The sequence below is a fragment of the Idiotropiscis lumnitzeri genome, chromosome 9 (assembly GCF_059441095.1).
Source record: "Idiotropiscis lumnitzeri isolate Australia: NSW breed Sydney's pygmy pipehorse chromosome 9, RoL_Ilum_1.0, whole genome shotgun sequence".
NCBI classification, from domain to species: Eukaryota; Metazoa; Chordata; class Actinopteri; order Syngnathiformes; family Syngnathidae; genus Idiotropiscis; species Idiotropiscis lumnitzeri.
In genome coordinates, this window is record NC_142399.1 from 10,404,721 (window position 1) to 10,427,963 (window position 23,243).

Consider the following 23,243-nt stretch of genomic DNA (forward strand, 5'->3'; position numbering starts at 1 on the left):
CTGGATCTTCACCCAGTCATGCTGATCATGTGATGGCCAGAGGAACTTAGTGTGGGTGTGGAAGTCAGCCCAAGGGTTTAATAATAGTGGGGCAGAGGTGCCCTATTCTGCATTCACAACACATTTTCATAAATTGGCAGAAAACAAAAGATTTACGCGATTGCTTCATTTCACACTTGATGGGTGAGCAGGCACCCCAGAGATGCAACAATTCTTATACAAGAAATAAAAGGAGTAAATTTTCCGTAATATGTCACCCTTCAGTAGAACAAGTAATCAAGAAGGAATTTGTAATAATGTGGGATACAAATGCAAATTTTGGAGCTGAACTTACAAAGGATGCCAGCACGTCCACAGAATAATATAAATGGACAAATATATAAATGAGAAATTAGAATGAGCCCAGCCCAGCCGCAATCAAACAAAATCTTGAAGTAATTGATGCCTCCACCCACAAAACAAAGGATGGCGGCAAAGGGCTACTTTGGTGTAAATGAAGCTCCTGAACTCACTCCAAATTGTTTCCTAGGCACCAGGATGCCACCCGATGCAGTTTTTCAGAAAATAACAGTGAAGTTAAACTTCCTGTCTCCACTTCAGAATCCCTCAAGATGTTGATCTCGGAAACAATGCTGCGCTGGGCTCAAGAGACTGAGATGGAGGATCCCGGCCTGGTCAGGGCCGTCTTCTCGTTGCTCCACCGCCAATATCAGGGCCTCGACGGGCAAATGGCGTCCCCTCTTTCCAAAGCCTATACAATTAGTCAAGCTTCCGTGGAAGACACCATAACGCTGCTGTCCTCTCTGGGCCAAATCCGCTCGCTACTCAGCGTCCGTATGGGGAATGAGGAGGAAAAGATGATGATCAGAAGACTAGGGTGAGGATCGATTATGGTATTGATTTGTGAATTCCAAACCTAATCCCAATGGTGATTTTGTCTCTGAGACAGAGATATCATGAACAACAAGGTTTTCTACCAGCACCCCAACCTAATGAGGGCATTGGGCATGCATGAGACAGTCATGGAGGTGATGGTCAATGTTCTCGGAGAGAAGGAATCCAAGGTTAGAGCAATTTGTGTTTTGAGATGAAACTTGGGCTTGTGCATTTCATGAAATAACCGTATTTGATTCCGCTAGGAGATTTCCTTTCCGAAGATGGTGGCCAGCTGCTGTCGATTCCTTTGTTATTTTTGCCGCATCAGCAGACTCAACCAGGGAGCCCTTTTTGAGCACCTCAGCTACCTATTAGAAAACAGCAGCGTTGGACTCGGTAATGTCCGATTTCAACGTGTGCGTGGGAAAAAAAAATTAAATGAACACTTTTTTTTTTTTTTTCCTCGTCTTTGTATTCATGAATTTCAGCCTTGAAAGTGATCTCATGAAATTTCAACAACCAGAAATTATGTTCATGAGTCTGTGTTTTGTGTGTGATTTTTATTTTATTAATTTTTTTTCTCACCCCCTCCTCCTCAGCTTCCCCATCAATGCGCGGGGCCACTCCTCTGGATGTGGCAGCCGCCTCAGTGATGGACAATAATGAGCTGGCCCTCGCTTTGAGGGAGCCTGAACTAGAGAAGGTGCGTTGAGGGCAAATTTTAAATTTGTTTTGTGAGCGAGTGAGCTTCAGGTACACCGCCAATGCATGCCGACAGAGAATGCCACGATATTGTGTTAACTTCAAGTTACCGCTACTCTTTTTTGAACTTTTCCTTCTTTGCATGTTTGAGTAAATCAACGTTTGGTTCCCTGCAGCTATTATTTCCAGCGACAAAGTTTTCTCATTTGCAGGTGGTGCACTACCTTGCCGGTTGTGGTCTGAAAAGCTGCTCACTGCTTGTGGCCAAAGGCTACCCTGATATTGGATGGAACCCTGTGGAAGGGGAGCGTTACCTGGATTTTCTACGTTTCGCTGTATTCTGCAATGGTATTTCCATTAGAGCTCCATGTGTCTTATGTATAAATATATTCTCCTGCAATTAGAGTCATCCCACTTCTATCGGCGGCAAATTTTTTTTTATATGGAATAAATGCTTTGCACTACAGTACCGGTGTGCTCTTGGACCACAGGTGAAAGTGTCGAGGAGAACGCTTACTTGGTGTTGAAGTTGCTGATTCGTCGGCCCGAGTGTTTTGGTCCTGCCCTGCGAGGTGACGGTGGACACGGCCTCCTCGCCGCCATGAAAGAGGCCATCAGCATATCAGAGGACTCATCTGGAAATGGGCCTTGCATGGCCTACCAGTCCAATGCAACAATGTTAGTCCCTTTTAGTGAGATGGTAACCATCCATCCATTTTCTATAGTTTTCGTCCTCAATAGGATTGTACCTTGAATGCTGCCGCTGCACCCATGATCATCATTTTTAAAGCCATATTTTCTAGAGATAAGCCTTTAATTCTACTCACAATTCACAATGATACGATTACTGACACTATGGTAATTGTTGTCATTGTTTCCTGATACAGTGATACTGTCCAGGATGGTGAGGATGACCTCATTCATATGGGGCACGCCATCATGACCTTCTACTCGGCCCTTATCGACTTGCTGGGGCGCTGCGCTCCAGAGATGCAAGTGAGTATTTTTCCTCAGACTTGAGCTGCCATTCCGGATGTCGATAACCACTGATGCTGCCAGTAATGATGCCTACTGGACTTGCATGCTGCTGCTTTTTAGAAGCCAGTGCTTCTCAAATAGTGGGGCAGGCGTGCTGAGATGCTGAGGGAGGTGCGTGTGACCCTGGGGAAGATGCTTTTTTTCCTGCCCTACTATTATAAAGTGTAATTGCACATCCACTCCACTAGTTGGCAGTGGTGCTCTCGTTACCCATTGTGCGCAGCGATTATTAACTCTCCGGTGTAGGTTTGTTTTGCAGCGAAAATGCTATTATTTATAGTTGCGGCGGAGAGTGGGTGGTGGTGGGGGGCGTAACATAAAATAATTTAGAAGAACTGTTCTAAGCAAAGCTTGACATGCTTTTACCTATTTTACTGAAGGATGGAAGTCCACATGTTGTCTGTTTCCCTCTGCTGAGGCATTCTGACATTGATGGCTTGTGTAATTGTATTTGGCGCCGAAGCGGAAAAAATATTGTCTTTCCGACACAATGCCAGTACAAAGCAACTGACAAGGAACATACTGGGCCGTAGATAAATCAAATACAGATGAAGGATAAGTCCCTGCTCTGTTGGCTTGCCATGTGGTTGTAAAAAAAACATTTTTTTTCTGACTTGCCCGTCCCTCTGGGGTGCGCTTCCTAACTGTGCGTACAGTACAGATCATCGCACACATTTGCCAACTAATTGGATTTCTGAAATGTTGCAGTTGATCCAAAGAGGCAAAAGAGAAGCCATCCGCATGCGGGCCATTCTGAGGTCACTCATACCCATCCAGGATCTTGAGGGAGTCATTAGCATCTCTTTTCAGACCCCGTCGCTGTCCAAAGGTTGAGTAGGATCGCTCAATTTGACAATCTTGTTTGCAAGACGTCGCTCATGAGTGAAGCTGGAAATTCCTTTTGCAGATGGTACACTTGTTGAGCCCGACTTGTCAACTGTGTTTTGCCCGGACCACAAGGCGGCTATGGTTCTGTTTGTGGAACGAGTGTACGGCATAGACAAGCAGAGTTTTCTCCTCCACCTGCTTCAAGGCGGCTTTCTGTCTGACCTTCAGATGGCCGTCTCTCTCGACACGGTGAGCTCTGCATCTTTTTGAGAACTTTGCACCAAAGTTTTCTTTTTTCTTTTGCTTTTAAACAAGTAGAGATGCACCAATATCATTTATTTTCTGAGTCCGAGTACAAGTTTTTATGTTGGAGTTCTCTCTAATACCAAGGCCTTATATTTGATGGATGCGTAACTTCTTGTAAATAAAACTGGCACCACAACCGAAGTGATAAATGATACTAGGGATGTGACGATTAATCGAAAATCGATTTAAACTGCTTAAAATATGCATTGATGAAAAAAAAAAATAAATAAATAAAAGAGTTGACTCAAAAGGATTTGTAATGATAACAGTCAAATCTTTTTGAAAAAAAAAAAGACAAAAAAAATAAATAAATCAAATCAAATCGAAATCGGGACCCCAAACTCGAAAATCAAATCAAATTGAGGCTTGAGTGAATCATTACATCGCTAGTATGTACAGGTGCAAGTACATACTAATTAAAATAGATGATTAAGAAAAATAATGGTGTCAATCGCAACAAAAGGCATAAAAACACCAATAATTATAATCTTAATTACAGTAGTGATACTGTCGGTAATAACAAAATAAGAAAACAAATATTAAGAAGGAAGGGGGGGGGGGGGGGGGTTCACCAACATGCTGCCGGCTCCAGCTTCTCCACGACACTAATGAAGACAAGCGCTATCGAAAAAAAACATAGTTGAGTGTTTTCGGATCTAATTTCCTGACTTCACAGTGCAGTGCCGAACTGCTTTTTTTTCATGGCAGGATGACTTTGGATCCACCGACATGGCCTTGGCCCTCAACAGATACTTGTGCTCAGCTGTGCTTCCGCTGCTCACCAAGTGTTCCGCCCTCCTCAACGTGTTGGAGGACCACGCCGCCCTTATGGATTCTCTCATCCAGGCCATCTACAGCCTCTCCAGGGCCTCAAGCTTAACCAAAGCCCAGAGGGACACAACTGAGGATTGTTTGTTGGCTGTGTGCAGGTATAACATCCTTGTACTAGATTTCTGAGTGCACTTGGATTTAAAAAAAAAAAAAAAGAAATACATTTGGGGGTCTGGTGAGAGAACCCACGCTACATTATACCAAGTGGGAAAAGAAAAATGACAACAATGTGTTGCCCCTCCCTGGCTGCACAGTTTTTTTTCCTGCTCATCTGTAATGCATTAACAATGTTTTGCCATGATTCGGATATAATTTTCTAATTACCAAATCATACATTTGATCATCATTTTGCTAATGACAATTCTTAATTAGATTCCTCATTCTCTAACGATATGATAGTCGGTGAGTGGTGATTCATCTTGCTACAGTAACTATCATGTACATCATTATATCTTCTTGAAAAATGAGAAATATAAAAATAAAACAGAAATTTTGAAGTATTATTTTTCATTTTGTTTATATATATATATATATATATATATATATATATATATATATATATATATATATATATATATATAATTTGTGTTAATTTTGTTAAACCACTGATTAATTTAAATTAAATTGCTAAATTATAATAATGAATCAATTTAAGTGCACATTTTAAAAATAGTTTTCTTTTTTTTTTCTACTTGAACCTCATCTAAAAATGATTTCTAAAAATGGCCCTTCTATAATTTTTTAATAATTTTTTCATGTAACACTGAAATTTGTGTCCTACTAATGCATGTTTATTTTTTCATTTATTAATTTTTATTTTTATTTTCTTTGCAAATTCGCTTGCATCTCCCAAGTAAACTCCAACCGGCTGTGATGCAGCCTCTTCTACGGCGTCTCGTCTTTGATGTTCCCACTCTCACAGACCAAAGCAAGATTCCGATAAAGGTAACTGCAAAAAGCGCCTTTTTTAAAATGTATTTTTATTTATTTATTTTATTTTTTATATATTATGCAAAAATGCATCACTCACGACAATCTCTGTTATATACGCAGCTTTTGACCAGTCATTACGAGCAGCGATGGAAGTACTACTCTTTAACTGGCCGGCTTGGAAACCACAGCCTGGCCTCTGAAGAGGAGCTGCACTTGTCTCTGAAACTGTTCTGGGGCGTGTTTAAGGCTTTGGCCAAGAAGGTAAAGACAATTCAACATTCATCCAAATGATATTTGACTTGGGCGCTCCCTCCCCCGATCCTAGAAATTGGTCTTAGCTGACTCATTCAGAAGATGGAGACATTGAAGAATGACTTTCAGACTGATCACAATTCACAACTTGTAATTCAAAAAGTGAACTCATACGGATTTATAAAAAACATGAAGGCCTATTGCTACCCAATTTCTATATTACAAACGAGATGTTTGTCTCATTAATGTTGTGAAAGAAAGTCATGAAATATTTCACTGTCTACTGTGTTGTGAATCAATATAATTTGACTTTCTCACCTTGTGAATAGACAAATCAAGTTTTCCATGACCTTAAACTTAATTGAAACGTAACCGCAAGCATTGGTTTCTCGTCACCTTCTGTCACTTTTTAATCACATCGCACAGAATTTGTCCTTGTGCCTCGCTTTCTGCATGGACTTATCTTTTTTGCGAAACTTAGCCTCATGTTTACACGCGTAGGCTCTAATGAAGGAACACGAGCTCGCTTGCTTGCCATAAATCTGACACATTATGAAAAATGTGCCCCATTATGTTTTGTAATTGTCCATAAACTTTGCTTGAATTATTTAAACATTCACTTTTGCTTCAAAGTACCCATATAAAATATACTGTATAGATCTATTATGTCTACATATTTGTGTGTTTTTTACAGCAATATGAGCCCGAGTTATCCAAACTGTGTGTCCAATGCCTCGGCGCAATGGGTGTGGCCCTTCCTCCTGACCATTTGGACCTGCGTTCCGTGTCCCAAATGGTCAAAAATCCAGACGGGAATTTTGACCCGCAACCTGTAGAAACCTCTAAGTACGTAAGAAGCTGACCATGTTTTTTTTTTTTTGTTTTTTTTTTTATTTCTACACGTCAACAGAATAATAGTGCATTAGCAGGGCAAAGTTGATGACTAAGACTCAATTTAGATATGTTAATATGATTAATTTCCTTAGTGTGTCGGTGCCGGAGAGGCTGGAGTTTGTGGTGAACAAATATGCCGAGCACTCTCATGAAAAGTGGTCGCTAGATAAGGTAGAAGCGTCAACCTTCATTGTCCCCTTGTTGAGAAATTACTGTGTGTGTTTGGAATGCATTAATGCTAATGTCCGCATGCGATGTGCTTGTAATAATTCATCGCTGAACTCTCGTTCTGTCTGCCAGTTTGCCAACGGCTGGGTTCATGGGGAGCAGCTGTGCGAGAACACCAAGGTTCATCCCCTCCTCAAGCCCTACCGGGCGTTGGCTGAGAAAGTAACAAAAAATTAAATACCTCTGTTGCCGAATTCTTGCTTATTTGAGTCAATATGGTTTTCGTTTTCCCTGCTGACAAATGTCCGGTTCACACAAGTCTTGTTGGTCTTTCCGCGGCCTAACAGGACAAAGAAGCATACCGCTGGGCCATTAAGGAGACGATCAAAAGTATGTTGGCCTTCGGGTGGACCATAGAGCGCTCCATGGAAGGCGATGCGTTTGGTTTGCACACCTGCTTGAGAAGAATCTCGCAGTCCGGTCAGGTGAGTGTTAGAAACGGTAATCCATGCCATCGTTCCATGCTGTCCTATGCATGCACTTTATTTTGGAGTCAGCCAGTCCTCCCTAACACGTCTCCAACTGGCGGTAAACCCTTTGAGCGATCATTAAACAAAATCTAGCATTTATAGGCAATTCCAAATCTTTTTCAACTCAGTCCCGGTTGGAGGTTATTGACACCTTTTCTAACTTGCGCTCAGTTGTCCTTTGAAGGGGCGTCGACCTTCAGCCCGAAACCCTTTGACACAAGCAGCATTACCTTATCATGGGATCAGTGTGTGAGTAATAACGATTTCTTCCCTACTGCTTCACCTGCATCCGCCCTGAAATTTCATTTCTCCTTTTACTTTAGGCTATGGCTGAAAAGTTGGCTGAAAACTACCACAATTCCTGGGCAAAGAGGAAGAAGCTTGATCAGGAGAGTAAAGGTACAAATGATAATTATCTCTAGTCTCTCACTCGCTTTCTTTTTCATGCTCTTTTTCTTTCCTTCTTTCTTTTTTTCTTTCTTCCTCTTTCTATCTTTCTCTCTGTCTCTCTTTATTTATTTTTTTGATCAGGCCTCATCCATGTATCGTCATTTTCTTTGGGCTGAACACCAAAGCTGCTTTAGACCTTGAAATGTAAAATAATAGTGCCTGGATGATTAATACAAGACATGACAGCGTTTGTTAACAGTCCGCAGATTAATCATCGAGAAATATGGAGGCAAGAAACGAGACGCAGGAAGACTCGAGCAAAAGTTGGTACCCCAAATCTCGGAGTTATTAGGCAGACGTGCGAACTAACACCATGCTGCTGAGATGTGAATGTAAATTACGTTTGATAGTGATAAATGTTACAAGTACACAGGGCACAATTTGGTGGCTCGGTGGAGGTCCCCTGGACATTTTGGGAAGTCTTTCTGAATCGTTTCAGCAATGCCCTCAAGGCGAGCTCTTGTTCTCCAATGGTACAACTTGAAAGATATCTCCGTACGACGGAGGGAGCAGCGGGCGGTCCGAGTTCAATCCGCTGAAATAAAACATCCAACATCAAAATATCTTCATTTTAATAAGTCCAAGTAAGAAGTTTGTTCAAAGGCTCAGTTCTTTTTTTTTTTTTTGTGCCTAAGAGATTGCACATTATTCATTTGTAGCTTCAGTTTCCTTTGAAACTTTTTTTTTTGTGTTGAACTTGACGATGCCAGATATTCTAGATGTGTCTGTGGACAATGCCGTGTTGCTGCACATCTGTCTTTTGCTCGTCACAAATAGGACAAATTTAAGGATATGTTATTCTTTGCCCCATTTCTCCCTTTGTCTCAACTATTAAATGTTGAAACACAATCCATTAAATTTTAAGGCACAACTGCATTGGAAGTGAGCTACAGATGAATTTGTTGGACTGCTACCACCTTACAGTGACCGCACTGCATGAATGTCCATCTGTCCGATGTTATATTGTATAAAAATCTGACTTTAACTTCTGAGCAGAGCTAGATATGTTTAGTGACTTTCCCCACACCAGTAGCAACCATTGAGGGAAAAAAAACAAAAAAAAAAACAAACAAAAAGGGAACAAGCAGTAAATTTAGCAACCTTTTGCTTTGTTATTGGAGACTTCTGGAGATTCTAAGACTCCCTACAGAGCAGTTCACCCCTCCGTGTCCAGACTGCAAATGAATGGCGTGTGCATTTCATCGACCACATAATCCGAGCACTCAATTTTCACATGTAGTGTAAAGAAGTTGGCTTATTTAAGCGCAATTACTTGTATGAAATAAAAAGACAAACTTTGTGAGTCATTGTTAGAAAGTAACCTGGAGGGTTTATAGCAATTGTTTCCCCGAGAGTAATAGAAGATTGATCAGCAGGGTAGGGCACGTCCATTTTCTAAAAGGTCACAGTAGGAAATACCAGTTATGTGAAAGTCACACTGATTTTATTGTGCACTCCGATCTCATCTAAAGCGGGTCTGGAAGTGAAAAAATAAAAGTCAATTGTGGAGTACGACGAGTAAGACAAAGGTGGATTCCCCCCCCCCCCCCACTAATTGTATTATTTTTGTGACCCTTCTGTCTCCTCAGGGGGACGTGGGCACATGGTGCTCGTGCCCTTTGACAACCTGACTGCGAAGGAAAAGCACAAATTCCGGCAGAGAGCCCAGGATGTGCTCAAATTCCTTCAGCTCAACGGGTACACAGTGTGGAGGTGAGGACAGTGTCAGCTCCTTGCTGCCAATGCAAATTCCTGCATTGACAATGGAATATGAATGCGGCGGTCCTCAAGACTTTTTCGGCATACTGACAGCATAGCACAGCATCTACATTTTCTGAAACTGTTTGAAAATAGAATAGAGAAAGAATTGGACTGATGAAAATCAGAAATTGTTCACTTAATTGACGCCCTCCCAAATAGGTTTGTAATTGGCTATATTTGCCACCAGATGGCAGCAAAGCAATTATTTATATTAGACATGGCTATGGGTTGACTACATGAAGCTCCTCCCCTTGATTCAACATTGCAGTATTTACTTGGCTCCACTTGGCCGGCAGATGTTGCCATATATTTGATATATATATTTTTTATATTAGCGATAGCCACAAGAACTGCAAATATGCGTTTTTTTCCAGCAAATAACGAAGGATAAATGCCAAATATCGGCATGTAGGCGAATTTCAAAATGGCGAGCATGCGAGGATTCACTGTTATTTTAGTATTCGTAACAGTTCCGAAATAGCGTCCTCTGGAAAGTTCCACACGTCAGTCATTAAAAGTAGGAAAAAGTCTTCAGGATGCATGGCCAAAATTGAGTCGAAAGTCAGACATTTTGATTCGAAGCTAAAACAAATTCAACCTGACAATCTCGTTCTCGTAAATTTGCTGAAACAATTCCCAAATTACAAATCCTCTGCCATCTGAGGTGGACGGAGCTTGGCATCCAAGTTTGATCATCATTTGAGGATTTTGCAGTAAAAAAAGCAACGCGAGGGACAAGTTGGTCACTGCTTGCATTTGTAATAGGTTTCATTTCTCTCGGCAGGGATCGCAAGAATGGCGATGTGGATTTTCCGGCCACAGCCAACTGTTTTGGCCACACTCTACTCCAGCGGTTGCTGTCTTACACACAGGAAGCTCAGGAGCACACGTTGGAGCTAGGTCAAACTTTTAGTTCAATGAATGCAGTCCAAAAAGAGTGTCTTTGACAATACTTGGGGGGTCCTCGTTTTACACGCGGCACAAGAAGACTTTTTATATTGATTGCCGAAGATTTTTTCCCTTTACTTATTTCTACTGCATTTGTGACCTCATTATTGCGTTAGGGGAGCTTAGTAACATGTTCCCACTTGTTCAAATCCCAGTTGTGCTGCTGGTGTGGTACACCGAGGACCCTTGTATTAGCAAAGTATGATGACACCACCACATCTACCTGATGTCATTTTTTTTTTTTTTTTTTTTTAAATGTCATACAAATGATAATTTCCACAGTCTGTGTCCTGCTCTGGGCTCATTTAAATTTGACGCATCCTTACGCTGTTCAGACTAGAACAGACAAATGTGTTTTTCATGTTAGAAATGTCACTTCCTTTGTCATTTTTTTTTCTCTTTCTTTTTCTTTTTCCAGAGGTGATGCAAGCCAGGGGACAGACCTCTAAAGGCGAGAGAGCATCACACCAGCACCCTGTTCATTTCTTCCTCAAGGTTTGCCTGTGATCATATACACACGAAGACCGTCCGTTTCTAATGGAATCCTTCTGATACGGAATCTTTACCACCGATGCTGACATTCCAGTCAAGTTTTGCAATTCTATCATCTAATTAGTTTTGTTAAATGGTTGCCACGGGTATCCCCCGTGAAAAATCCTTTGTGGCTGTGTAATTTATTTAGCCATCTCAGAAATCCATGCGGGCATGTCGATTCCCATCATGACATCGATTAAAGCTTCCCACGCCGTTCTGCCTCCAAAGCAGCAGACGGAAAGAGATATTTGAACAGTCATGCCTCACATCTCCACTACAAACACTCGCGCCAAACACACACATCCATAAATGAGTCTTGGTCACTGATTTGTTGAATGGTTTCCACAGTTGATAGAACTGTCTTTTTAGTGTAATGATGCGGGGAAATATTTTGGAATATTGAAGGGGAACACTGGCGACGGTGGGAAGAAGCTGACACATTTTTGTTTATTCACCCTGTCGACAGGTTATCATGCCGCTTTTGGAAGAATATGTGAAAGGCCACCGACTGTATTTCTTGTCTGTGTCGCGCTCGTCGGACATAAACAGAAGCCCCGCCTCCGAAAAGGAAAAAGAAATGATTGCAAGGCATGTGTCGATCCCATCGAATCATATTTTTATTACCGCTTGCAGATGTTTTTTTTTTCCCTTTCTAATCCGTTTTTTTGTGCTTGAGTTTCACTCCTTTCTCTTCCTTTCGCCCCCCCCCCCCCCTCTATCTCATCCAGCCTCTTTTGTAAGCTCGCAGCTCTAGTAAGACACAGGCTCTTTCTTTTTGGTAAGAACCGTGTGAAAAGAAGCTTTTAGCCCGATATCATCTCATTGTTGCTACCTTGCCTTTCACTTTTTTTGTACTTTCCAGTCATATCTGGCTATCACTGATATATTTTTTTTCTGCATATGTGTCATGCTATCATCTAATATTTTTTATTTTTTTTTTTACTTCAGGAAATGAAACTTCAGCTGTCACAAGCTGCCTGCATGCTTTGGCCCGGGCGTTGGATGCCAGGTAGCACTTCACGTCACTGTCACTAGCTATCCAGTCGTCCATTTTCAATATCGCGTGTCACACTGACGCCTATCTCAGCTGACTTTAGGGGACACTCTGGACCGCTCGGTATTCAATCACAGGGCACAAAATAGACAACAATTCACAATTTGGAGTCTTGAGTGAAATTAACCTGCAGGTTTTTGGAATGTGAGAGTAAGAAGAAGATTTGATTCCTTAAATGTTTAAGCATGATGTTCAAAAGCAATGAATTATTTTTTGATTTGTTGTCTTATCGCAACAGGACATTAATGAATTCAGCCCCAGAGTCCGTCCGAGAGTCTCTGTATTCGTTCTTCGAAGCGGCAGCGTCAGATCTGGAGACGACCGTGGAAAACCTCTCGGCGACCTCGGTCTCGTTGACTCAGTGTCGCAGTCAACTGGCGAAAGGCGTCGCCAAGGTTCTCAGTTACACGACCTCCGTGCTCCTCCCTACGCTCACGTCCCTCTTCCAGCATCTCGGCAGCCACAATTATGGTGTTGACCTTCTAGGTGAGAGGAGAAAGCACTACCTTTAATTTCATTTGTACAGTCTGTATAGAGGTGCATCTCTATTAGCAAGACTGTTCTAGACAAAGGAATTTATTTCACTGATTCAGTTTGCCACCTGTGCATGACATGTTTTTCGTTTGGCCTTCCTCTCCTCTTGGTTTGTTTTGTGGCGTGTACAAATGTGTTTTCCTGCTGGTGTGTTTGTATTGACTCTCTTGGAAATGTATAAAAATGTGCACTGCGATGCTCCTGTTTGACTCTTTAACATATTAGTGAATGGAATTTTTCACCAAAAATTTAAAGCTGATTCGATTTTTGATATCTTGTTCAAATTTGAGCAAATATTATAGTAGTTTACAAAATAATGTCTATTTTTTTCATTAAATAACGTTTTTATGTTAAAAACATTTTTTTGTTTCAACGTATAATTCTCGTTTCCTGCAACAGGATTTTACATTTTTTTTGGGGGGGGATTAAATCGCTGGACTAAATTGAAGTTTTAGAAGTTCTCCATCATATTCAAATGTGAAATGCACCTGTGTTTGTAGAGCAAATGACAGTGCGTTCAGTCACAGTGAAGATGTAAAAAGAAACGGAAAGATAATACGCCGAGATTAGCAGCTGTTTTGCATACCTGTTTGAAGTCAGCTCACATGAAGCGGCTCAGTCATGGCCACAGAGCAGCGTGAGCCTTTTGTCTCCTTCGCTAATATAATGACCTTCCACAGGGATCATCCATTTCCTGCATCAGCACTCGTCTCGCCAGTCCATTTCTCTGTGATTGTGCCGCTTCACCTTTCCCTCTTTCAACTGCCCTTGGAGTATGTCTCTTATGAGGATTTAAGCGATTTAAGTGTCACCTCGTCTTTTCCAGTGGGAAGCGCGCAGGCGTCCTGTTACAGGATCGTTAACGGCCTCTACTCGCTCGGCACCGCCAGCGGCGTCTACGTGGACGGGTACTGCCTTGTTATGAAACACATTGCTACACATTCAGTAGCTGTGCAATATAGTTATTACATGCATTTGAAATACTCTCAAGCGGCTTTTAACCTTTGGACATTTCCTCAATCAGTTATTGGGTAAATCATCAATTGTAAAGTAATCCATCCATCCATTTTCTATAGCACTCAGCGTTATGAAGTTTGCTTGCTTTTTTTATTTATTTATTTATTTATTTTTTATTTTTTTTGTAGGCCCTGGAAAAACATGGTAAATCTGCACAGAAAGTCTTGAACTGAGATTTGAGCCCAAAACCTGCAAAACCAGTTTCACACCAAACTGCTTGTGCTGAGTTGCCCTTTTTTTCTTCCTTCCTAATTATTATTATTTTTTTTTGTCCAGAGAATCTGACTTGCTAACTTTTGTTTACTTTCAATTTCTGCAGGAGCCTATCCAAGCAGCAAAATAAGTCGGGCCAATGTTGAGTAACTCAACATTTATACAATCACTGATTAAACACACAACAATCAATCCTAAGATGATGATAAATAAATCGGGCTCAATATAACACTTTCCGTGAACTGAATTTTTGGGTGAAAATACAAGTCAATCGTGCAGGCCGTCCCACTCTTCCGCAGCCCTAATGAGAACAAAATGGATGACTATACTTGTGTAACAGCATGTTTCCATGCAGGCAGAGGTCAGCAGCAGGTGCTTGCCTAGCAGCACTGACTGCTGCTTTTCCTGTCTGCTTCCTGGAGCCAGGCATCAATCAAAACAACCCTCACTCCATCTACAACACAATGAGTGCACTTGAAAGAGATGGTATTACACTTGTAATAAACTTGTAATACACTTGTAATGGACACTATTTATTTATTTATTTTACTTTTTCTTTTTTCCCACCTTCTTTAGACCTGGGGTTGCCAGTTGATGTGGAAGAAATGTGCCCTCTTCTGCCCTCTCTGGGGCAAGCGATGGGGGAAGCGGAGAAGTTGACGGATGCAGGCGCCGCCGCTGGGCAGGCCCAATATGCCCATGTCACGGACGTCACGTTGCCGATGCTGTGCGCTTATGTATCCCGCTGGTGGCGAGACAGCCCGGTCGTCACATCTGTAACTCCAGAGCACGCCAGCGACCTTCTGGGGCACATTCTCCGAATCATCCACAATCACGTGGGTGCGAGCCAGGCTGACTGGATGAAGCAGCTGGCAGGTGGATCACACGTTTCTACTGATGTTTCGCACAATTTGTTCTTGTAGTAAAAAAAAAAGGGGGGATATAAAGCTCAATGTATTTTGTGGGTATTGTGCATCTCAGTCCATTCCCAGCCAATCATCTGCAAAGCCCGCGCTGAGCTGCTGAAGAGCCACTTCCTCCCTTTAATGGATAAGCTGAGGAAGAGGGCGGAAAGTGTGCTGTTGGAAGAGGAGCGAATGAAAGCAGAAGGTTTCATTGCGTCCGAAGCAGAGTTGCAGATCCAGGAGAAGTTCAGCGTTCTTGTGCGAGACCTCTACGCCTTCTATCCTCTCCTCATCCCTTTTGTGGATTCAAATCGGTAAGATGGGCAACTAATGGTGGGTGGAAATGGGCTTAGGCAGAAGTCCCCAACGTATTTGGACCGGGCCGCACAAATGAAAGAAAAAAAAAACTGCAGTCCTTTTTTTTTTTCTTTTTTTTTTGAGGCTAAAAAATATCTTGTTTTGCTTCTCTCCGTTACAACCATCTATGATGGACCCGTCACTAGTGGTGCAACGGATCGTCTTTGACCCGTGATCAGCACCACTGTTTGGGCACAATCTTGCGCAATGGCTGATGAAAATAAAACTGTGCGTAATCACATTAAGGGAACATGATTATTCGGCAATCATATAATAGCAGCAGAAGAAGTTGAACGCTCACATGGATCACACATGCATTATTTTTTTTTCTCTCTTGTCCCATTTCAAATTCAGACAGACTTGTCAAGGAAGCCGCTAACATACGAACACCGCGCCTTTACAATGGCTAACTTCAAAATAAAGCTTGCTTAACAATAATACATTGCATCATTGATGCCGATGCAACTGCCTTAGAAGACTTTCACTTTGAAGTTGGCCCTCGTGGTGGCGTAACGGCTAGTGATGGGTAAATGAAGGTTCAAATCTGCTTCATGAACCAGTTGTAGTATTTTTGGACTCCTGTAGATGGCACTCTCTGTTCAACATTGGGCTGAAAGCACACTGACTTGTATATTTTAAACCCTTTATTTAAACCAACGGTGTCGTCTAGAGGATTCAAAAAATACAACTGGTTCATGAAGCAAATTTGAAGCTTCATTTTCCCCATCACTAGTAATGGCGACCTTGACTTCCGTTTTGCTTTGTCGCAGTTTTAATTGCCAAGACGTAATTGCCGCTAACATCAACAAAACACTCTGCCAAAATCATATTCACTTGCTAATTTAGGACGATAACAAAACGCTAGTTAATTACACTGTTATTGTATGACACAACACAAGTCTTGGGCGTTAGTGGCTACTGATGGCTAGCAAGTGCCAGCAAACACCACTTGACGGTCCACAAAATATTTGGACTTGTATGAACCGGTCTGCGGCAGAAAAAAGGTTGAGGACCTCTGGGCTGAAGTATCAAACTCAACTCTAATGATAATTAGAAATAATGTGAATTAAGGAAAAAAAAGAAAAATAGTTTTGATATTAGCACCAACTCTTTTCTGAAACATTTCTAGGTGCAAAAATAGACGTTATTCCAATAGTGTGGATGTTGCTTGCTTCCTTGCACAATTTTTGCTCAATCCGTCCGTCTCAGGACCCGTTGGCAGCAAGAGCCAAACGCTGACGCTGAGCAGCTGTTCAGCATGGTGGCAGAGGTCTTTATTTTCTGGGCCAAATCTCATGTGAGTTGGTCAAACATTGTTGTCTTTTGTCACCGCTGTTTTGGATGGACTTGTCGTTTTGCGTACCACATTTGGTGTCGCACTGCAGAATTTCAAGTGGGAAGAACAGAACTACGTGGTGCAACACGAAATCAACAATTTGGCGTTCTTGGTCAATGACAACACATCAAAGGTTAGCCTGCATTCACGAGCGGTCCTCAAAATGAAGCGGTCCACTAGTGTCGTGTCATATTCCGTTTGCAGCTTGACTACGAGAAACGGAGGACGAAGAGGAAGGGCGATCGTTATTCCGTACACACTTCGCTCATCGTGGCTTCGGTGAAGCGACTTCTCCCGGTGGGACTCAGGGTCTGTTTTCCCAGCAACGAGAGTCTCATCATGTCAGCTAAGAGCGCTTTCGCTCAGGTTGGTTGCTAATGTGGGCGTCATGCCATGCGATTGCTGCACGAGGGATGATTACCAATGTATTCCAGAATGGATCACTTTCAAAAGAAAACAACAATTGTGTGGTTGAAAGGGAGGAGGGCCGGGGGGGGGGGGGGGGGGGATTTGTCATCATTACCTCGTTCTTCCTTCGGTGTGTTGACTGTCACGTTTATTGACCAAGTGACTTTTAAATAGTCAAACTGAAAACATCAGCGTCAATATGATCAAATGTGTCCTCTGGGCCCTTTTTTTAAATGTATCTTATTTATGAAAACTTGATCCCTTTCTCACAGAAGAACACTGAAGATGAAATCCGTGACTGTGTGTATAAATATCTTTTACATTCTCCTGATCAGGTAAAGTCTGCCATTTTTTTTCCTTTTTTTCCCCCATCCACAAAATATCCCCACTTGCCCTTGAGGTTTGTGTCTTTTGAATGAAGTGCGTGTAAATTCTCTCGACATCCTGCATGCGCGCCGACACGCCAGAGTAGCCGTGATTTTTAATTCAAGCAACAAGAATGCTGTTAATTAGACTTTGTAATGCTCTTGTAGCCTGTAAAATCCATTCTTGCATCACACCGTGACTTGAATTTGTCACACAATATGGAAGGCGCAGTGTGCATGCAGCGTGAGTTGGTTCACTCCGGCACCAAATACTTTTCGGTGATTGCGATTCCACAACCTTGCAACTGGATAAATAAAATGTGCTATTGTTACCACCCCCCCCCCCCCCCCCCCTCCACGAGAAGCCACCAACCAGCCTGCACAGAGAACTCTTTAATTCAGAAGCCCACAATACACTTTGCTCCCCCCCTGCCTTGGAGACAACCGTGGACAAGATCGTGGCACTTGCTCGAGTCCTCCATTACCTTGATCAGGTGACCGCTTCAACAAAGAAAAGCATCATTTGTTTCAGATGGATGATAATTGAGAAGCGGCAGCCTTAAGTCTTTAAGACTTTGTCAATAATTGCCTCTCAGTGCTGCTACTTTATCTTTATCTTATTTAGTTCAAATGAGCTTTTGATTTCCAATGACAGAAGAAACGTGCCTCGTATTCCAAACCTCGTTTGAATTCTGAGATGACATTGAAGAAAGCAATTCCTGATTAATGAATCGAATGCTCTTAGGAAAATCATTCGGGTCGGTTGCTTTTTAAATGTGCACCGAACCTTGTTTCCCTTTTCCTGTCTGGGATTTGATGTGCAGGTGGAACGTCCGCACAAGCACAAAAGAGCAACATGGCACAAAGTCTTGTCCAAGCAGAGAAAGCAAGCCGTGGTGGCCTGTCTGAGGATGGCACCTCTTTACAACCTGCCCAGGTACAAACTTCTGCTGAATCCTGATTTGTTGACGATTTGATGTCCTCACTTCAGTTTTTTATGGCTCCAGGTGACTTTTTTTCCCCGTGTGAGACTGTCCAAATGACTCTTTTGACACTCCGTTTATTTCAGGTTGCCGACCCCCTAGGCCAGGGGTGGGCAAACTACGGCCCGGGGGCCACATGCAGCCCCTTAAACGCTTTAATCCGGCCTGCCGAACTTTAAAAAAATTAAATAAATAAACCTTGTTAATGTTTTATTTTCTAAATACTGTGGTTTTTCAAAGACATATATATTGTTCTCATGCTTTAGTTCACTTTCATTTAAAATTAAATGTATTTTTTTTCTCCAATGAGGTGAGGTTACCGAAACATTCCATACATCTGCCCTCTGTCAAGTTTTAGAACCCATTGTGGCCCGTCAATCAAAACGTTCGCCCACCCCTGCCCTAGTCTATAAACTAGAGTATGTGCTTTGTGATTAGTTGGCGACACGGATAAACTCCACCTCACCCAAATGACAACGAGCGCTACAAAAAAAGGAATGGATGGATTCATGCAACTTTTTTTTCTTAGCAATTCCGTGACTATTTGAAGAAACTACACTTAATTTCCATCCGGAACGAAAACTCCCGTGTCCTTCGGTTCTCGACAACTATGAATAAACATCGTGCAATTTGGGCAAACGGTGGTTTAAAAAGCTTATTTCTCTGCTGCCTGCTTTTCAATCTGCTGTTTGCATGCACCAAACACAAACAGAAATATTTGCCAGTGTTGAGTTTGCTGTCCCCTCAAACGTCCCTCTCACTTCCCAGGCACGGAGCCGTCAACCTGTTCCTCCAAGGCTACAATAAATCCTGGATATTAGCCGAGGAGCACACTTTCGGGGAGAAGCTTGTGGAGGATTTAGCTGTAAGTGGTCTAAAACTGTGGCCTCCGTTTTTAATGTTTTGCATTTATTATAAAGACTTTATTTTGAATTAATACCAACGAGGGAATGCAAAATCGATGGCAAGAGATGTGGAAAAATAACTGCTTTTTCTTTATTGATCTTTTCATCCCTATTTGTATGCCGTAGAATTAATTGGCTGACAGCAAGCACACTAAGTCACTCTCGTCGGCTTTGCACAAAAATACAGCGAATGGGGACTCATGGTATTTTTTATTTTTTGGCCGTTATTTCCACAGAAACACTGTGTGACGGAGTTGACAGGAGGAAGACGAGAGGAGAAAAGAGATGGCGCCATCCTGATGGATCCCCTCCTACAGCTCATCACGCTCTTCAGTTGCAGCGCCTTGACAGAAAGGAGGTGTTGTCCTGATACAAGATCCTGCAACATTTTCTTTCTTTCTCCTCACGTTTTCTGCTTAGCTTATATGAGCTCATGTGCCTTCCAATCTAAGTGATCTTGGAATCGACTCGCTCTACGTTTCCTACGTGGAGATAATGTCCAAGGTAATAGAAAAGAGTGTGAGCTAAAGAAAAAGGATTCTTAAATGTTTCCATATTATGAATGCAGCTTTATCGTTTTTGGGTCATCATAGGGCTGTGCAATTAATTAGAAATTTAGTTACAATTTTGATTTATTCCACTCAACGATTACAAACTTGGTGCAATCATAAAAATTGAATATTACATACAGAATTTTTTACCGTATTTTCCGGACTATAAGCCGCTTCTTTTTTTCCTAGCTTTTGAACCATGTGGCTAATACAACGGTGCGGCTTTTCTGTGGATTTTTCTTTCACTGGTAGGGGCGCTCAAAATGCGCTAAATAAATTTTGTTTTTTGTTTTTTTCTCTTGGGTCTGTTCTGTTTTAATTAGCAAAGTCGTTGCCGTATTAAAAGCCACTGTTTTAAAAATCTGTTTATGTACCTTTATGTGCATTTACAGTACAAAATCTTTCTGGACATGCAGTAAACAACTCATTTTATAGAAAACTGCGGCTTATAGCCTGGTGCGGCTTGTATAACTTTTTGTTGTTGTTGTTGTTATTTTTCCCCAAAGAAGAGCTGCTGCGGCTTATATGCCGGTCCGGAAAATACGGTGTAAATATTGGTAAAATAGTACTAATTTTCCAATGTCTGATATTATAGTGTGTTTACTTGAGTGCAGAATTTGAGCGTTCTATTGAAATTATTTCAATGTTGCTACAGTTCTATGGCAATTTATGATACGTGCAAGTAAACGCCAATGCAATGTGTCTTCATACAAGGAAACCAAAATGAAATTTATACATTTGCACCTGCTTTTAAATGATTTTAAGAGAAGGATAAATTGGATTTGTTTAAATATTGTTTCCATTTGTGCATTCTTTTTTGTACCTCAAGCAAATAATCATTTCTATAATCGTGATTTCAATTATTACAAAAATAATCGTGGTTAATATTTTTTTTTCATAACCGAGCAGCCCTAGGTCATCATTTATTTGGTTAGTCTTTACCTTGTCAATATTAATTAATTGCTGCTTTGCGTCACCACCTGTTGTTTCTCGCAGAGCTGCCATCGGGGAGATGACGAGGAGCAACAACAGGAGCTGCAAAGTTTTGAAGTCAGTCCATTTCCGTATAGCACGTACATCTTACGACAACGCCTTAACGACTAAAATGGTCCCGTTTGTGTTTCAGGAGAAAGAGATGGATAAGCAGAAGCTGCTGTACCAGCAGGCCAGGTTGCATCTTCGTGGGGCTTCCGAGATGGTCTTGCAAATTATTAGCGCCAGCAAAGGTATGAGCTGAGGGACACGTGGCAAACGTGAAGCATCTCAGAAAGTTCTTGTTTCGTGAGACGATTCGTATGCCTTTCGTAAAGGTTGCATTTCGCTTTATCATAATCATGAAGTGTTTTTGAGTGATTGTGGTAATTTGACTCCTCATCAGGGACCATGGGCTCCATGATTGCTCCAACTCTCAAGCTGGGTATTGCTGTTCTCAATGGAGGAAACGCCACTGTTCAGCAGGTGTCTTGTCTTGTCTTGTCTGACTTCTCAAAATTCTATCGTCAAGACTTAACGTTCTTAGTTAGTAATTAATGATAGACCGATGTACTTTTTTCAGGGCCGATGCCAATACAGAGTATTAGGAGTCATGGAGGCCGATAATAATTTTTTGAAAAAAGGGGTAAATGGTGTAAAAATCCCTGGCTCAGCTGCATGCCTGGTTCAATCAAAACAAACATCTCTTTAAAATTGACGACGGCAAATAGTTTTCCATTAGTTGTGAATTGAATTAGACTGACATTTCTTAAAATTTCGTCAAAGTCTGTTGCCTCACCTTCCTCTGCTCGCGGTAACTCTCCTGTATTGCGTGTGACTTGAGGTGAAAAAGCAAACAGGCAACTTACCACTGATTGGCTGCTACCCACTACGCAAGAAACCAATCAGATGGTGCTGTGGGCGTTCCAAACTGCTTCTGCAGGCAGGGTCACCAGCACACCAGAGAGAGAGAAGTGTGCTGGAGCGAGCCAAATTTAAACCAGCTTTTAATTTATCGAACTGGAAAGTTGAAAAAAAATAAATAAATACATTTTAAAAAAAAAAGGTCAATGCTGCTCATCGGCAAAATGCCAAATATCGGCCCCAATACACGGTCTGTCACTCCTCAAGATGGTGTTCCTGTCTGTCTTCTCCCAAATTAGTATTACTTTTTTCAAGGGAAGTATAATTCCTTCGATCTAATCACACCTTGCCTTGTTTTGAATAGAAAATGCTGGAATATTTGAGAGCAAAACGAGATGTTGGCTTCTTCCAAAGCATGGCTGGACTCCTGCAGTCATGTAGGTGGGTCAGTGTACCGACAGCAACTTGTTAGCCAATCGCATTTTGGATATGAAATGCTAATTCTTCCAAAGTTGTGTTTCCCCAGTGTACTGGATCTGAACGCATTTGAAAGACAGAACAAAGCTGAAGGATTAGGCATGGCCACGGATGAGCGCTCAGGTAGCGCATTCATATGGAAAGCTGCCGTTCCTTTCAATACAATGTTGCCTTATCTCTATTATGAAGCGGGACTCATTGGATTCTCGCGCGACCTTTCGATTTCTTGACCTCTCGTCCTCTTTCCCCAGTAGAGAAGGTGATGCCTGATGAAGAGCTAACCTGCGACCTGTTCCGTTTTCTGCAGCTGCTTTGTGAAGGACACAACTCAGGTTATTGCTTCTCCCCCTCCTCCCGCTTTGAGACATTTTAATGAACTCTGCACAGATTTATAATTGGTGCAAGCATTGAGATTACAGGACATTTTATGTCACTCTCACTTTGAATTTCATGTGTTAGATTTCCAGAATTACTTGAGAACACAGACGGGCAACAATACTACCGTCAATATGATTATTTCCACTGTGGATTATCTACTAAGAATACAGGTATGAATGAAGAAATCATACCACAGAGTTGCTTTTATTGTTTCGAAATAAAACTGTTGTATTTAGTCTTCACACTACTTCCCCAGGAGTCTATCAGTGACTTCTACTGGTACTACTCTGGAAAAAATGCTATTGATGCACAAGGCCAATGCAATTTTTCTAAAGCTATCAAAGTGGCTAAGCAGGTCTTCAATACACTCACGGAATACATACAGGTCGGTCGTCTTCCACTTCTGCAATGATTCACATAGTCTCTGTACTCATTTATAATGCAGCATCTCCCGCTGGTTGTTTTTTACCCGCAGGGGCCGTGTAATGGAAACCAGCAGAGTCTCGCTCACAGTCGTCTGTGGGATGCCGTGGTTGGATTCCTCCACGTCTTTGCACATATGCAAATGAAGCTTTCGCAGGTTATGTCCATTCCTTAATTGTTACCCTCTGAAATGATGCTGAAATGAAAAAATGCGCTCAATTTTCCGATTTTAATGGTTTTATTTTTATTTTTTTTTTATTTCTTTGGGTTGGGGGCAGGATTCAAGGCAAATAGAGCTTCTAAAAGAGCTCATGGATTTACAAAAGGACATGGTTGTGTTTTTGCTGTCCATGTTAGAAGGTATGTAATCGACTCAAGAGATGCAGAGCAAAGTCTGGCTCGCTACTGACTTGTGGTGGCGCTTGTGTGTCAAACCAAAGATTTTTATTG

The 23,243-nt window shown here is 41.8% G+C and overlaps 1 protein-coding gene across 1 annotated transcript in view; it reads left to right on the forward strand.

Moving 5' to 3' along the window:
- The window catches only part of LOC148330191 (ryanodine receptor 2-like), a 50,335-nt gene that overhangs the window by 16,049 nt on the left and 11,043 nt on the right, over nucleotides 1-23,243 (forward strand). The window contains exons 34-81 of the mRNA XM_088305058.1: nucleotides 601-877; nucleotides 950-1,064; nucleotides 1,140-1,272; nucleotides 1,476-1,579; nucleotides 1,791-1,926; nucleotides 2,070-2,256; nucleotides 2,466-2,574; nucleotides 3,325-3,445; nucleotides 3,524-3,693; nucleotides 4,459-4,679; nucleotides 5,436-5,526; nucleotides 5,635-5,775; nucleotides 6,461-6,612; nucleotides 6,753-6,831; nucleotides 6,961-7,050; nucleotides 7,176-7,313; nucleotides 7,530-7,607; nucleotides 7,682-7,757; nucleotides 9,398-9,521; nucleotides 10,354-10,469; nucleotides 10,936-11,012; nucleotides 11,518-11,639; nucleotides 11,780-11,829; nucleotides 12,000-12,060; nucleotides 12,344-12,591; nucleotides 13,466-13,547; nucleotides 14,225-14,355; nucleotides 14,446-14,745; nucleotides 14,851-15,088; nucleotides 16,341-16,428; nucleotides 16,517-16,600; nucleotides 16,672-16,833; nucleotides 17,148-17,210; nucleotides 17,606-17,734; nucleotides 18,065-18,177; nucleotides 18,992-19,088; nucleotides 19,365-19,486; nucleotides 19,581-19,632; nucleotides 20,676-20,729; nucleotides 20,806-20,905; nucleotides 21,058-21,137; nucleotides 21,880-21,956; nucleotides 22,042-22,115; nucleotides 22,244-22,324; nucleotides 22,452-22,540; nucleotides 22,627-22,755; nucleotides 22,846-22,950; nucleotides 23,072-23,153. Coding sequence (XP_088161184.1) covers nucleotides 601-877; nucleotides 950-1,064; nucleotides 1,140-1,272; nucleotides 1,476-1,579; nucleotides 1,791-1,926; nucleotides 2,070-2,256; nucleotides 2,466-2,574; nucleotides 3,325-3,445; nucleotides 3,524-3,693; nucleotides 4,459-4,679; nucleotides 5,436-5,526; nucleotides 5,635-5,775; nucleotides 6,461-6,612; nucleotides 6,753-6,831; nucleotides 6,961-7,050; nucleotides 7,176-7,313; nucleotides 7,530-7,607; nucleotides 7,682-7,757; nucleotides 9,398-9,521; nucleotides 10,354-10,469; nucleotides 10,936-11,012; nucleotides 11,518-11,639; nucleotides 11,780-11,829; nucleotides 12,000-12,060; nucleotides 12,344-12,591; nucleotides 13,466-13,547; nucleotides 14,225-14,355; nucleotides 14,446-14,745; nucleotides 14,851-15,088; nucleotides 16,341-16,428; nucleotides 16,517-16,600; nucleotides 16,672-16,833; nucleotides 17,148-17,210; nucleotides 17,606-17,734; nucleotides 18,065-18,177; nucleotides 18,992-19,088; nucleotides 19,365-19,486; nucleotides 19,581-19,632; nucleotides 20,676-20,729; nucleotides 20,806-20,905; nucleotides 21,058-21,137; nucleotides 21,880-21,956; nucleotides 22,042-22,115; nucleotides 22,244-22,324; nucleotides 22,452-22,540; nucleotides 22,627-22,755; nucleotides 22,846-22,950; nucleotides 23,072-23,153 — 5,748 coding nt within the window. The remainder of the gene's footprint in view (nucleotides 1-600; nucleotides 878-949; nucleotides 1,065-1,139; nucleotides 1,273-1,475; nucleotides 1,580-1,790; nucleotides 1,927-2,069; nucleotides 2,257-2,465; nucleotides 2,575-3,324; nucleotides 3,446-3,523; nucleotides 3,694-4,458; nucleotides 4,680-5,435; nucleotides 5,527-5,634; nucleotides 5,776-6,460; nucleotides 6,613-6,752; nucleotides 6,832-6,960; nucleotides 7,051-7,175; nucleotides 7,314-7,529; nucleotides 7,608-7,681; nucleotides 7,758-9,397; nucleotides 9,522-10,353; nucleotides 10,470-10,935; nucleotides 11,013-11,517; nucleotides 11,640-11,779; nucleotides 11,830-11,999; nucleotides 12,061-12,343; nucleotides 12,592-13,465; nucleotides 13,548-14,224; nucleotides 14,356-14,445; nucleotides 14,746-14,850; nucleotides 15,089-16,340; nucleotides 16,429-16,516; nucleotides 16,601-16,671; nucleotides 16,834-17,147; nucleotides 17,211-17,605; nucleotides 17,735-18,064; nucleotides 18,178-18,991; nucleotides 19,089-19,364; nucleotides 19,487-19,580; nucleotides 19,633-20,675; nucleotides 20,730-20,805; nucleotides 20,906-21,057; nucleotides 21,138-21,879; nucleotides 21,957-22,041; nucleotides 22,116-22,243; nucleotides 22,325-22,451; nucleotides 22,541-22,626; nucleotides 22,756-22,845; nucleotides 22,951-23,071; nucleotides 23,154-23,243) is intronic.